Source organism: Barbus barbus (genome assembly GCF_936440315.1).
Source record: "Barbus barbus genome assembly, chromosome: 26".
Classification (NCBI taxonomy): Eukaryota; Metazoa; Chordata; class Actinopteri; order Cypriniformes; family Cyprinidae; genus Barbus; species Barbus barbus.
This window is the reverse complement of record NC_136754.1, coordinates 2,391,329-2,407,436: the sequence shown is the minus strand read 5'-3', so window position 1 is coordinate 2,407,436 and position 16,108 is coordinate 2,391,329. Positions and strand designations below refer to the sequence as shown.

Genomic DNA, 16,108 nt, shown 5'->3' with positions numbered 1-16,108 from the left:
ATTTCACAATATTACTGTTTTTACTGGATGTTTAATCAAAACAATGTAGCCTTGGTGAGCAGAATTTTGATCAGTACTGAATATAATTAGTCTATTTTCATAGAACAAAAGCATTAGCTCTCTTTTGTTCCAAAATCTTTCCTTTTGAATATCATGAATTTCAAGTAAATATATTTGTTTAATTATAGCTTATGTATGTGCACATATGTGTGTATAAATGTGAGTGGCCCTTAAGGTGGTGCAGAGATCTTGGCTCTGAGAAATAATGTCACAATTACATTTTTAGACAGAAAAGCTATATATAAAGATAAAGTCATATAACGTAATGGCTGTTTAGTGTAAGGGTAATGGAGGGTAGGAAGTCAGCCGTAATTGCATTTCATTGCTATGGAGGGTAGGAAGTCAGCCGTAATTGCATTTCATTGCTTTTCCAACATGTGTAGATGAAAAAAAAAAAAAACCTGTGAGAGGTCCACATTTCTGAGCACATTTATGATCTCTGTGTGGACAGTTCATTACGCTTCAGACAAATAACAACATACAGTTGCTAATAATATACATATATAATATACAGTTGAATAATATGCATTTTTCAAATCATTTGTCTTGTTGAAGTTTGCTTTTGCAAACATTTTCGGTTGGTGATAAAGCAGTTTTAAACCACAAACAATCTAGATTTTGGCTGAAATATGTGGCACATACTCATCTAAATTTGTTCCAGTCCTCAAGCTGTTTCGCGGTGAAGTCGTTCGGACGTAATGAAGTCATGTTGAGTTAAAACTCACATAAATAATTGCCAATAGAGTCGTTTAATTCAGAAGTAACCTCAGAAAAGTTGTCCAGAAACTGTTTGGCTTTCAGTGTTTTGTGTTTGCTGGGCTGAGATTTATTTTAGAAGAGAAAATGAAATTACTACAGCGGAGAGATTTTAATATAATTTATAGCCCATAATCCAGTGCGGCCTGTTTTTGGAGCTTTTGGGGGCAAACAGAGGAGATAAAGCTGTTTTTATGGAGCTACAAAAACCTTTCTTTTACTCTCTTTTTTTATCTCCCTATCATTTCCTCTCCCCCTCTCTCTCTCTTTCTTTTCCTATCCACCAGCCTGTGATGAAATGTTATCAAAAGGGGATTTTAATGGAAAATGATAAGGCGATAACTATCATTTTCTGCTCCCAGAATGTATTGATCCGAGCTTGATACAACACAGATACCAAATGCGCAGAATAACACTGCCTGAATCCAATTATCTGTCTCTATCTTAAATTAGCTGGTGTGTAATGCTCTGGTGTATAAAGCCAAACTCTGGGTTTCTGTCTGTAAGCACCGTACTGTCCTGAATGAACCCAGTCATGACCTTGTTTTTCTTAACGTTAACATGAAATTTGCAATCCATTTTGTTTCAGTAACAAGACTCACTTCTGACTAAAACGGGATAGTAATGATTGTATTATGTAAGAAGCAGAACAAATGTATTTAACATTGCTCATAGTACGAAATGTTTCTTGAGCAGTAAATCAGCATATTAGAAGGATTTCTGAAGGATCATGTGACACCTGAAGACTGGAGTAATGATGCTGAAAATTCAGCTTTGATCACAGAAATAAATTATATTTTAAAACATATTCATTCACATAGAAAACAGTTATTTTAAATTGTAATATTTTACAGTTTTACCAATTTTACTGTATTTTGATCAAATAAATGCAGCTTTGGTGGACATTAAAAGAAGAAAACATTTTATTTGATCTATCAAGGATTGATTAGATTGTGAAAAGTGTCTCTATATTACACACAGGTGGTTCAGTAAAAGGTACTGAAGAGTTTCAGGAACAAATTATTGCATTTTGAAGAAAGTTTAAAAGTGGTTCTTTGGCTCATAATCATAGGGGAACCACTTTTGGTGCAGTATAGTACCAAATCTTGGTGCTTCAGTGGTTCTTCACCGGTTCTTTGGCATGACTGAGGGGCTATATAGCACCGCTACCATATACAGAACCTGTTAAGCTCCTGTATGGTTCTTCAGTGGTTCTTCAGCGGTTCTTTGGCATGACTGAGGGGCTATATAGCACCGCTACCATATACAGAACCTGTTAAGCTCCTGTATGGTTCTTCAGTGGTTCTTCAGCGGTTCTTTGGCATGACTGAGGGGCTATATAGCACCGCTACCATATACAGAACCTGTTAAGCTCCTGTATGGTTCTTCAGTGGTTCTTTGGCATGACTGAGGGGCTATATAGCACCGCTACCATATACAGAACCTGTTAAGCTCCTGTATGGTTCTTCAGTGGTTCTTCAGCGGTTCTTTGGCATGACTGAGGGGCTATATAGCACCGCTACCATATACAGAACCTGTTAAGCTCCTGTATGGTTCTTCAGTGGTTCTTTGGCATGACTGAGGGGCTATATAGCACCGCTACCATATACAGAACCTGTTAAGCTCCTGTATGGTTCTTCAGTGGTTCTTCAGCGGTTCTTTGGCATGACTGAGGGGCTATATAGCACCGCTACCATATACAGAACCTGTTAAGCTCCTGTATGGTTCTTCAGTGGTTCTTTGGCATGACTGAGGGGCTATATAGCACCGCTACCATATACAGAACCTGTTAAGCTCCTGTATGGTTCTTCAGTGGTTCTTCAGCGGTTCTTTGGCATGACTGAGGGGCTATATAGCACCGCTACCATATACAGAACCTGTTAAGCTCCTGTATGGTTCTTCAGTGGTTCTTTGGCATGACTGAGGGGCTATATAGCACCGCTACCATATACAGAACCTGTTAAGCTCCTGTATGGTTCTTCAGTGGTTCTTTGGCATGACTGAGGGGCTATATAGCACCGCTACCATATACAGAACCTGTTAAGCTCCTGTATGGTTCTTCAGTGGTTCTTTGGCATGACTGAGGGGCTATATAGCACCACTACCATATACAGAACCTGTTAAGCTCCTGTATGGTTCTTCAGTAGTTCTTTGGCGTGATTAAGGTGCTATATAGCACCACTGCCGTACAAAGAACCTGTTAAGCCCCTTTAAAGGTTCTTTACGAGCCAAAGAACCACTGTTGGTGCTGTTTAGCACCATTTTTGTTGAAGAAATACAGTGCAATATGGCACCTCTTATGGTTCTACATAGCATACATTTGACAAAGGTGCTGTATAGCACTTTTAAAGATATGGTGCTATATAGCACCAAAAGTGGTTTCCCTATGATTACGAGCCAAGAACCACTTTTAATGCTTATAGCACCATTTTTTTTAGAGTGGAGAAGTTGTCAAGTGTGATTTTTGCCAATATAAAAAGAAAAACAAAAAGCTTTTTGGTAACAGTTTATAAGGTTTCATCTGTTAACATGAGCATCTTATTTTCCCCTAAATAGTACATATTAGTACCTTAAAGCTACACAGTACTCATATATTAGTATCTTTTGAAAGAGTGCTGCCCCAGTGACAGTTTTACCTTTTAGTGTAGTTCATTGTTATGTTAATGCAATAATTAAAATGTACTAATAGGAACTTATTGCACAGTATTGCCACCTTTTTTTTATATGTTCCAGCTGAGCTTCCAATTTCAATAAGTAACACATCAATGCAGGATAGTAAACTGTGAATGCCAAAACAGATTCATTGGGTCTTTAAACTAGTTTTACAAGCTTCTTAATCTTTTGTGGCATGGATGAGCTGCTAATGCGATTGTGTTGATTTATAGAGAATGTTAGTTGTCTGCATGCTGTGCCAGTGTTCATGTATTATAGTGATATTTCTGACACAGGTGTGCAACACGAATACATATGAGAGCTGTTACACTCTCTGCTCTCTCTAAATGCCATTCCCTCTGTGTGTGTGTGTGTGTGTGTGTGTGTGATTAGTTCTACATGAAGTGGTCCGTTCGCTCCAGACACGCGGCTGCGCTCAGAGGGTTGGTTTGGGTCCATCTGAATGTGACTGGTTTAATTAAGGTTTACAGGTTACGCTAGACTACTGCTCCTGTAATGGCAATCATTACAAGCCAATTATACTGGAGCTGTGAAAATATCGCTGTCAGAACAATGGACGGGAATGCAAACAGGCTGGGCAGGCCCCAAACTGCTTTAAATTCTTTTGGATTCTTTGTCTGATCTTGGAGAGCTGGCTCCAATGGGAAATGCAGTATTTTTACTACAGAATATAATTAATCTATTTGCGTTTTAATGTTTGGGAGAGCCTGAATGTGAATATGAAGATGTAGAAAACAGGCCGAACAGAATGCAATGTGTTTCTTAAGATAGTTTTAATTAATTTTGACCTTTTTTAATATTATTTTTTTGAAGACTTTCTGATTAGCACAAAGCCAACTTGCAAGACAGAATATAGATAATTCAGGATTTTAAAATATTGAAATCCGCCTAATCAAGCTGATTGCTAGCCAAAATATGAATATATAGGGTGAATTAAGGTAATTTAGGACAAATCTACCATTCATTTCAACTCAAAAAGTAGCTCAAATTGCTTTTTTCTCCGGACTTACCACGAGGTTGTTAAAGGATGGTATATGATTTTGTAGAAGCCATAATTCAGTGTTAACAATGGGTTCTTTTTGAATTAATTATATATTTATTAATATTTTGAATTAGCTTTTATTTTTATTCAGTTTTCATTTTTAAGTCCTTTTGTAATTTGTATTAGTTTTTTATGTTTCTTTTTAGCTTTAATTTAATCTATTTCAGTTTTAGGTTTAGTAGTTTTAGTGCTCCAACTTTTTAAACATTTTCTAATTTTACTTCAAGTTTTTATTTTTTATTTTTAATTTTTTTTTTATCTAATATGTATATTTTTCAGCTTAATTTCAATTGATGAAAATTATTTTTAAGTTTTAGTTAACAATAGCAACACTCATCACAGTATTTTTTCACATTATAGTTTATTGTTGATATGTTTTAGATGTAATTTGTTTTTATTTCAGTTTTAGTAATTTTAGTATTTTAACTTCTACTTACTTTCTGAATTTCTTGGAGTTTAAGCAAGTTCTTTGTCTGATATTTATATTTTATTTCATGTAATGAATAATAACAACACTGTTCACAGTTTGTGTTTTTCAAATGTATGTTACATTAAGTTATTGTTTTTAATATTGATTTGAATCTTTTTAATTTTCATCTAATATTTATATTTTTCAGCTTTATTTCAGTTAACCACAAACCACATTTAAAAAAAAAAAAGTTAACAATAACAACACTATTCACTATTAATTTGTATCATTAAAAAGTAGCAGTTTACAATTTTTTTTTGTTCATTATTAATGGTTTTTATTCAAAGTTAGAAGAACTGTATACAGAATAGAATAGTATAAACAGAAGCCATAGAGTTTGACATCATATCCTGCTCGTAACTGTTATGGGGTAAATTAATTCATGTGCTTAAAGTTTATTGTGGCCACACCAGCCACGCACCCGTGAGAGAGAGAGAGAGAGCGAGAGAGAGAGATAGAGAGAGAGAGCGAGAGAGAGAGCGAGAGAGAGAGAGAGAGAGCACAGAATGACAGACGTGACTGATGCCTGATCATGGTCATTGGAAATCATTTCTAGTTGCTCTAGTAGGAGCAGAGGCTCCCGAAAAGAGTTGAGGTTACAACGCCAGCCAAAAATACTGGGGTGGGGGGTCGTAACACTGTTCCAAATCTACTGTATACTTTAAATGTGGCATTGTTGCAGATTGCATGTGATGACCTTTATTTGTAAGTCACTTTGAATAACAGCAGCTGCTAAATTAATAAATCTAATACATGTTAATGTATGTTAATAAGTCAAACATCACTATTACTATTGCAACCGCATAACAATGCTGTGGCAGCAACCCAGAACACACTTGCATCACAACAGCAACATCACTCATGTTTGCTCAGAACGTAAAAATCTAGTTTACAACTCTATTTTGTGATAAATGGCAGCGTGGAAGCGAAACACACAGCTTTGGTACATGACTGTGTGTGTGTTTTGTGTAGGTGTGTGCCGTTCCGTATCTGATTCTCGTCTCATTTTTACAGGCTGCGCGTTCCTCACCTACTGCGCTCGTGAATCAGCCATCAAAGCCCAGAATGCATTGCATGAACAGAAGACTCTACCAGGGGTATGTCTCTTTTAATCTCTCTCTGTATTTCTCTAATGGCTTTTTGTTTCATCTATTTCAGGCAGAAAAGGTCTAACCGTTGAACACAGTTCAGTAACAACTTCAAATGACACTGTTTTCTACTTGTCCTGTTTTCTCTTGATATGTTTGTGACATGCAATCCAGATTTTATTTGTAGGAAAGCTTAAAGGAATAGTTCAGCCAAAATTGCTCCTATGAAACTCAAATTTACACAAAACAGTATTGATGTAGGATTTAATTTAAAACAGTTTTCACTCAGAAATTGCTAGAAAATCTCACAAATAATTACAAAGAAACAAATGGCGAGAGTATTTTCTTTTATCACATTCCCTAATCATTTTTCTTTTATTTACAACCTCAAAAAAGCAGGTCAATGAAAGTGCTCAGTGGCTGTCAATGTCTAAAAAGGAATTCGCTTAATAAATTAAACTTTGAATGGAAATTCTTCCCTTTAATTGTTTTTAATTATGCTTTTTATGAAAGCAAAAATTGTGGCAGTCACTTAATTAAGTGTCTCTTTTAGGATTTTTGAATCACCTTGTCCATAAAATTGTGTATTTTGTGATTATTGATTTATTTTGGTTGTTTTTGGAGCTTGACAGCTTCTGGTCACTGTACACTTTTGTTGTGCAAAAAATGAGCAAAATGTACAATTTTGATAAAAAGCAGCTGCTTTTGTGGCCTAAAGAAGCTAGAAATGAGTAAAAAAAAAAAAAATTGGGGGAACTATCGTGCCGAAACTAGTGGAAGTATCAATTTTTCTGCTCAAATTTCTCATCCCTGTAACATTTCTGTAACGTCCGGTGGTCATTGGTTCAAACACATCCGTCAGAAGTTTGTGTGTGGAGATGTTAGACATGTTTTATGTTATCATGCCTTCAGCTCTTTACTGTCAGTCTGTTCAAGTTCACCTCACACAGAGGAAATGATGTTTCATGATGTGTTTCTCCTGCTAATTCAATGTTGTGTGCATGATAGAGATTACTCGTGTCTTTTTCACAGGAAACTCTTTTGTCTCCATTTAACGGTGTTGTTTTGAAACTGCAGTTGTGATATTAAAGAGATTTCTCTTTCATACACGCTTAAAGAAATAGTTCACCCAAAAATGAGTATTTGCTGAAAGGCCATCTAAGATGTAGATTAGTTTTTTGGGTTTTTTTTTTTCATCAGAAAAGATTTGGAGAAATTTAGCATTACATCACTTGCCATCATGGATCCTCTGCAGTGAATGGGTGCCGTCAGAAACAGCTGATAAAAACATCACAATAATCCACACCACTCCAGTCCATCAGTTAACATCTTGAGAAGCCAAAAACTGCATGTTTGTAAGAAACAAATCCATCGTTAACATGTTTTCAACTTGTTTCCATCTAAAATGGGTCCATAATCCATAATATTACTTCCTCTGGTGAAAAAGTCGTCTTGTCTGAGTCAGGAGAGAAATCTGCACAGAAGCACCTTTTACAAGCTGAAACGGTTCTAAATGAATATGTTGGTGGATTTTGTTCTCAGAGGACAAGAGGGGATGGACTTTTTCAGCAAATGTTCATTTTTCTGAGAACTATTCCTTTACAAATAAAAGTTCTAAAAGAGGTGTTTTTACTTCCCACAGTGATGCCATTTTTGGTTCCTCAAAGAACCTTTCAGTGAACACTTAAAGTAAAGTAAAGTCGTGACGTATTGTGACCCATACTCGAAATTGGTGCTCTGCGTTTAACCCATCCAAGTGCACACACACAGCAGTGAGTAGTGAACAAATGCACACACACACACACACACACCGTGAACACACACCCGGAGCAGTGGGCAGCCATGCTGCGGCGCCCGGGGAGCAGTTGGGGGTTCGGTGCCTTGCTCAAGGGCACCTCAGTCGTGGTATTGAGGGTGGAGAGAGCTCTGCACATTCACTCCCCCCACCTACAATTCCTGCCGGCCGGGGACTCGAACCCGCAACCTTTCGATTACGAGTCCAATTCTCTAACCATTAGGCCACGACTTCCCACATTCACTTCTTATAAGAACCATTTTAAAAATACAAGAACCTTTTTTTCCACTATAAAGAACCTTGTGTTCATGGAAAGATTCCATGGATGCTTAAGGAGCCATCAATGCTAGTAAAGAAGCTTTATTTTAAGAGTGCATGTGTGTAAATGGAGCTGTATATTTAGATGACGTGGGTTCCGTAGGGAATGCAGCGAGTTAATCAGAGGTGAGCTATAGGGTTTGTTTGGCTCATGTACTCATGTTGGACTGTCATGAGCAGACGTGTGGCTGCACATTCATACGTTCCCGTGGGGTCTATCTCTGCCGTAGAGCCAGCTGCCGGAAAACACAATGCTGGAAAAGAGCCGCAGTAGATTTATGTAAAGGTTACGAACATTAACCTTGTTGGATCACACACACAGATGCAGAAAAGCACAATACGAATACTTCCATATACATGCACTTCTGGAACTTATGCAGAAACACACACGGCTGAATCTCATCAAATGTTTGTTTTTACCCCAAAATCAAAGAAAGATTTAAGAAGTTAGTTTTTCGTGAAGTTAGTTTTTTAGTTTTCCAACTAGCCGCTTAAGAGGTGATTTTTCTAGTTTGTTGACATTGTCTTGTCAATGAAAAATGCATTTTTATATTTTCAAATATGCATTTTTATAGAATTTAAATAAATTGTGTTTCTTATTTAATTATTTACTATTTTAATTACTTAATTTGTAGTATTATTTATTTATTTTGGTCTCAGTATTGGCTCAGCTTTACCCTCAAATCATGTTTTACTTATGGATTTTTATATAATTCTCATTAGTCTTGATGATTTTTCTCAATAGTCTGATAAACATTACTGCAATATAAATATTTTATTTAAATCAGCACAAGTTAAAGACTGTACAATAAATGCTGCAATACTGTATAATAATCATTATATTATATTTAAATACATTATTATTGTTATTATTATTATTATTAATATGATTATATGTAACCTTGGAGCACAAAAGCAGTCTTAAGTCGCTGGGGTATATTTGTAGCAATAGCCCAAAATACATTGTATGGGTCAAAATTATTGATTTTTCTTTTATGCCAAAAATCATTAGGATATTAAGTAAAGATCATGTTCCATGAAGATATTGTGTAAATTTCCTACTGTAAATATATCAAAACTTAATTTTTGATTTGTAATATGCATTGCTAAGAACTTCATTTGGACAACTTTAAAGGAGATTTTCTCAATATTTAGATTTTTCAGATGACTCCGATTCCAGATTTTCAAATAGTTGTATCTCGGCCAAATATTGTTTAATTTTGACAAATTTACCCTTTTTTTTACCCTGGTTTTGTGGTCCAAGGTCACATATAAAAACATTTTCACAATAAAATAATGACGGTTATAGAATGGATGTTCTTTATCGTCATGATGAAAATGTCTTTTAAGTAAGTTTTGTTAAATAAGTAAGTTTTGGGGTGGAGTATGACGTGAACTTGTTCTTTTGTTCTGGACCGGTTTCTTGAGGTTCACTCTTACTCTGATGTCCAAGCAAACCTTCTGGTCTTATTGGGACGTGTAGCACAGTGCATTATGATAATACTAGTCATTATTTTCAGTTTAAGACGCGTATTATGAACCCTGAATGGATCCCAATTATAGAACCGAGCTACATTTACTCTGAGGTGTGTGTTTCTGTGTATGTGTTTGGAGTGGGGTCACTGTAAAAGAGAGCAGTAGAGCGTAATTTTAGGCTGGAGAGACTATTTCAGGAGCAGACGGGGTGTCAGTGGAATAACAGTCAGTCATGTGACACCTGAACTGGTTTAGAAACAGGAAACAGCAGTCACTCGCTGGCTTGTTTTTTTGGCCCGGCTGAGTTTCATTCTGCTCTGGGATTGGGACAAATGGTTTTAGTAAATGTGGTTTGCAAGATTTAGTTTGGGCTTCGTTAGTCACGCCGAGCCAGATGTTTGACAACTGCCATCATTGTCCTAATCAGATGCAATGCAATTAAGCAGCAAGAGATGCCATTTGGGGAGGATATTAATGGTTTCCACAAAAATATTTAGCAGAACAACTGTTTTCAACATTAATAATAAGAAGAAATGTTTCTTGAGCGTCAAATCAGCATATTAGAATGATTTCCGAAGGATCATGTGACACTGAAGACTGGAGTAATGATGCAGAAAATTCAGCTTTGATCACAGGAATAATAATTCACAATTTTTTATGTATTTTCTAATCAAATAAATGCAGCCTTGGTGAGCATAAGAGACTTCTTTCTAAACATAAAATCTTAACAACCCCAAATTTAGAACAGTAGTGTATCATTAATAATAATACACTACATGTAATACATGTATATTACTAATAAAATGTTCTAATTGAGTTTTATTGTCTCATATTATTCTTCATTTTTGCTTTCAGCGTGGACTGTAAGTTACATTTACAGTTTTATTTACAATTTGATGTTTAGACGAGGGTAAACCTGATTAAACTTTACAACCAAAGAGAAATCTAGGCTAGAGGATATCTTGTTTACTTAAGACTAAGCACCTGAACCAAACTTAAAATCAGTGAAATCATCATGAAACTCACAAACTCTGCCAAACCAACCAATAAGTTTGTCCTCAGATGTGTTCATTGTACCTAGTAAACATGAATTTTGGGTTTATTGTTTTGCCATTTTTGAGTCCAGGTTCAACTAAACGCACAGGAGCAATTGAGTTCATAGATCTAATGCAAAACAGATGAATTGAGGGCACAATCAATCACATAGATGTTCACTAATACTGATTAATGCATGTTGTGTTGTTAACGAGGGTGCGAACTAGTCAACCCTGTTGTTTAATTCACCGGTTTCCCAGTGAAAAAAAAAAGTCAGATGACTCAAGGGAAATGTCTGAAGGAAATTTATGGTGTGTGTGTGCGTGCGCCGTTTCCTTACTTTCCTTTTATTTAAGAGCGCTATCGGGTTGTCAGATTGTATTGTTGTACTATGAGAAATGATTGTGCTCTGCTTGGTTCAGCCACAAGAACTACAATATAATTCATAACTATGGTATTTATCAGAGAGATGTCTGGGAAGCAGGAACAGGAGAGAGATGGAGCGCAAAAGAATATAAATAGCGGGAGCTGGAAGATGAATAGAGTAATATGTGCAGGAATTCGCCGGGCACGTCGAGTTTAGAGGAACGGAAAGTAAAAAGAGAGATGGTATACGCAAACAGGGTGACGAGGGTCATGTTGACAGCCTTAGGCATACGTATATGTGCACTTCTGTGTGTGTGTGTTGAACAGAAAGCCACAGCCGGGCTGGCAGAGTTTCGGCATCTCCATTAAGCGTCTGCGGAAAGCAGGCATCGGGCCTCGAGAGGTCAGAGGAGGAAGATGAGAGAGACAGAGAAGCAGCGAGTCTTACACTTGTTTTGCATTCGTACAAGACATTATTGGACAGCTGGGACAGAAAGGCCATTATTTTTTCATCTCAAATAAAAGAACACAGTAAAATAAGATCAGATGCTGGAGAAATACATATGAATCCCCGCCGACGGCACGTTTGGTGCTAGCCTGACATTTGGCCTGTAATTTTTTCAATCCAATTACCGTCATGGTAATCCTGGACATATTGGGGGTTTTACATGGAGATTGCTGGTTATGTAATTTAGTAAAATTCTAGAAATTCATGGAAATTTCTCTAGTAATATATATATATATATATATACAGTGCCCTCCAAAAGTATTGCGACAGTAAAGACAAAATTGCTCTGTTGGCTGTGGAGTCAAGACATTTACAAATATGATTAAAAGATGAATATGAGACAAAACTACAGGATGTCACATTTTATTATTCAACACATAGATGTTTTACCTGTTGCATTAATTCTTCAGATATTAAAAGCAGGGAATGTGTCGTATCAGTTATATCCATTACTTCTGTATTCTGAATCTTGCATTTGATGATGACACACACAAACCAGGATGAAGATGAGGGAGCTGACTTTGAGAGAAAAGCAAGCAATTTGGATGCTATAAGAAAAGAGGAAGTCAGTTAGAGCTTTAGCATAAATAAAGGGCATGGAGAAATCAAGAGTTTGGAAACCACCAGCGACACCAGCAACCAACAACGACCTGATCGGCTGAGAAAACAACAGTAGTTGATGACAATTAATCATAAAAGTGAAAATGAAACCTAAAAGACATGTCTGTAAAATCATCAACAACTTCCAGAAAGCTGGGGTGATGCTCTGACTGTCCTCAGGAGACTTTGACACAGAATTACAGATGCTACACAGCAAGATGCAAACCTCTGACCAGCACCAAAAATAGAAAGGCAAGATTAGAGTTTGCAAAAAAGCACAAAGGTGAGTCAGAAGAGTTTTGGAACTGTGTTTATGGACCGATGAGACATAGATGAACCTTTATCTAAGTGATGGGAAAGCAAAAATGTGGAGAAAAAAAAGGAACCGCAAATGATCCCAAGCATACAGCCTCATCTGTAAAGCATGGTGGAGGTGGTGTCATGGCATGGGCATGCATAGCTGTCTCTGGAACAGGCCCTCTCATCTTTACTGATGACTTAACGCATGATGACAGTAGCAGAATGAATTTGGAAGGGTACAAAACCATCTTTCCTACCAATATTCAAGAAAATGCTACCAGATTTATTGGGAAGTGCTTCATATTGCATCAGGACAATGACCCAAAACACCCTGCCAGTTCAGTCAAGGAATTTATAAGGGCAAAGAAATGGAAATTCTTAGATTGCCAGATCTAAGACTTTCCATTTAAATCTGATTGAACATGAATTTCACCAGCTGAAGAGGAGAGTAAAGGCAGAAACTCCCCAAAACAAACAACAACTGGAATTGGCTGCATTAAAGGCTGGGAAAAGTATTTCAAAGGATGAGACCAAGAGTCTGGTGATGTCTATGGGTCACAGACTCACTGCTGTGATTGTGCGCAAGGGATCTGCAACTAAATAATAGCTTTTAATCTTTTATATGTGCCTTATGTTCAACTGTCCCAATACTTATGCTCACATCAATGAGTGGGATGAAACCTAAAAGTGTTGTTCTATTTGTTTTATTTGGTAAAACATGTATGTGTTGAAACGGCTAATAATAAAATGTGACATTCTGTAGTTTTGTCTCATATTCATCTTTTAATCATATTTGCAAATGTCTTGACTCCACAGCCAACAGAGCAATTTTGCCTTTACTGTTGCAGTACTTATGGAGGGCACTGTATATATATATACATACATATATATATATATATATGCTCTCCATATATATTTTATATAACATATATAAAATATAATCTTTAATGATCACGTTTCAAAATTCTTTAGAACAAATTAAACTAAAATAAACACAAATAAGAAATAAACACAAATGAGCCAATAGTGGTCAGTTTAGGGTCTGCTTTTATATAAATATATAGCCAATAAATGGCTAATAAATAAATATTAAATATGTCAATTAATATATCAGTTTCTCATTGAAATGTTTTTTAACGTCCAGTAATCATAAACAACTGGAAATATCATGGAATTGTTTTGGTCAAATGGTGTATGGACCTTGGAAATGCAATTCACAACCTGTTTTACTTCTGTAATGTGACATATTTCTGACTGAAACAAATTGGATTATTTATCAAGGTTGAAAATATGTCTTCATGTTGACTTTACCGGCCTGTTTTTTCATAGAGTGTATAGAAATTGCCGTGTGGCAATTCTGCATAAATTTTTGACAGAATTCTGAATTTACTGAAAATAATTCAATGACAGCAGTGAATTTGAAATCAATTCAGTTCACTTAAATTCTGTTAAATCAAAATCCATTTGATTCACCTGAACTCATCTTACATTTATTTGTTTTAGCTCAGTAAAGCGTATGAATCCCTGCAGGGCCGATTCACAGGAAAGTACAGCGATAACAAGAAAAACCATTGTGGACACACAGTCTGCATGTATTTAGGGAAATTAAGGAGCGGAGGAGAAAAACATAGAGAGGGAGGCCTGGACTTCAGTGGTGTTTTGTGTTGTGGCTTATTAGTATGCAACCATTTTATACGATAAACAATTCTGATGCTGTGTTGAGTCTACAGTGCAAAATCTGGACTCTAAAGCAGAGCCAGTTGAGTGTATAATATGGCTATAGGGGTCTATAATGGTTTTCATCACCATGTTTAGATTGTAAATAGCAGTTGTGCGTTTTCAATAACTCTGAGGCTTTGGGAAGGATCACAGCTGGGAGTCAATCTCAATAGAGCTCAGCTGTAGATACACAGGATCTCTGTGTGTGTGTGTTCGTTCTCTATCCGCTGTTCTCGACATCCTTCAGCGCAGCACAGCTTGAGGGATCTATAGTTGCCATAGAAACGGCAGCAAGCCTGTTATCAATGTAAGTGTAATGAGAAAAAAATGCAATTTCAGCCAGCACAAATACACAGTCACGCAAACGCACTGCCAGTGGACGACCGTAGTTGCACCTTTGCTTTTCTTGGCTGTCTTGTTTTACAGTTCATCTAAAGGTAGTGTATATTCCTCTGACATGCTCATTTGTGTTCAGCGTCAGTTAATCTGCATTGAACCAAGTTGCGTGCTAATTTGGAGGAATAAAAACAGACCTAAATGAATCAATGTCATACAGTAAGAGTATAGAGCTATGTGGATAATATATCAGATCAATTGATAAGAAGCGGTAGAGTTCATAGTGAGATCTTTCAGTTCAATTCAATTCAAGATTTTTTGTATAGCGCTTTTCACAATACAAATCGTTGCAAAGCAGCTTTACAGGAAATTAGGTTTCTACAATATATTTAGTGGTAGCTTATCAGTGGTGACTATGTCAAGGTAAAAATCAGTTAATTACGTAATCAAACAGACTATGAACATTATTAACAGCAATGATTATGTGTTGCAATCAAACTTATAGCAAAATTTGGTAGTTCCCTTTCGAGGGAACTTCGAACTGCGTCCTCTAGGGGTCTCTATGTGGAACACCGTCAGCGTGACCCGTGTCTGAAGCATACATACAAAAACACCACATGTTGGCCAGCAACAGCCTATGACGTCACTTCCGGCGCGACCACAGTATAAAGGGGCGCCGGGAAAATACGTCATTCTCTTCTTTGTCTTCAGTGACTGTTTTGTTTGAAGCGTGCCTTCCACTGGTAAGAACGATTTCTACTACTACTATGGCGAGCACTAGCAAGGCGTGTAAGAGATGTGTGCATCCGTGTCCTCGTTATTTGACACATCATGACACACACAATATTTGCATCTTTTGTTTGGGCGAGGAGCACGCACGCGATGTCCTCAATGTCCTCTACTTCCCGCGGTTCAAGACCCACTGATGCTGAGGCACGGAGGAGAATGAACTCGTGGGGTTCGCAGGTGGATCTGGCTGATGAGTTGGAGAGGGGGCTTTCCTTCTAGCGCTCTTCGGCCACGAGCAAGGGCGAGCCGTGGGATGATGATGCGATCTCGCTGACATTAAGGGGAAGTCGTGGCCTAATGGTTAGAGAGTCGGACTCGTAATCGAAAGGTTGCGGGTTCGAGTCCCCGGTCGGCAGGGATTGTAGGTGGGAGGAGTGAATGTCCAGCGCTCTCTCCACCCTCAATACCACGACTGAGGTGCCCTTGAGCAAGGCACCGAACCCCCAACTGCTCCCCGGGCGCTGCAGCATGGCTGCCCACTGCTCCGGGTGTGTGTTCACGGTGTGTGTGTGTGTGTGTGTGTGCGCATTTGTTCACTACTCACTGCTGTGTGTGTGCACTTGGATGGGTTAAACACAGAGCACCAATTTCGAGTATGGGTCACCATACTTGACAATACGTCACGACTTATTTTCTGATCAGCGGCTAGTGCTCTGGAAGAGGTTATGCCCAGGAAGAGCAGGAGATGTCTGAGGGCAAAGAAGTTCCCTCCTGCCCTGCATAGGACGAACTGTTGGAGCTTATGGAACGTGCCACGGCAAGGCAAGGCTTGACTTGC

The 16,108-nt window shown here is 37.5% G+C and overlaps 1 protein-coding gene across 1 annotated transcript in view; it reads left to right on the top strand.

Annotated features, from left to right (window-relative positions):
* The window catches only part of LOC306846067 (CUGBP Elav-like family member 5), a gene marked incomplete at both ends in the record, with an annotated part of 166,484 nt that overhangs the window by 5,411 nt on the left and 144,965 nt on the right, over window positions 1-16,108 (top strand). Inside the window, one exon of the mRNA XM_079379160.1 lies at window positions 6,015-6,097. Coding sequence (XP_079235286.1) covers window positions 6,015-6,097 — 83 coding nt within the window. The remainder of the gene's footprint in view (window positions 1-6,014; window positions 6,098-16,108) is intronic.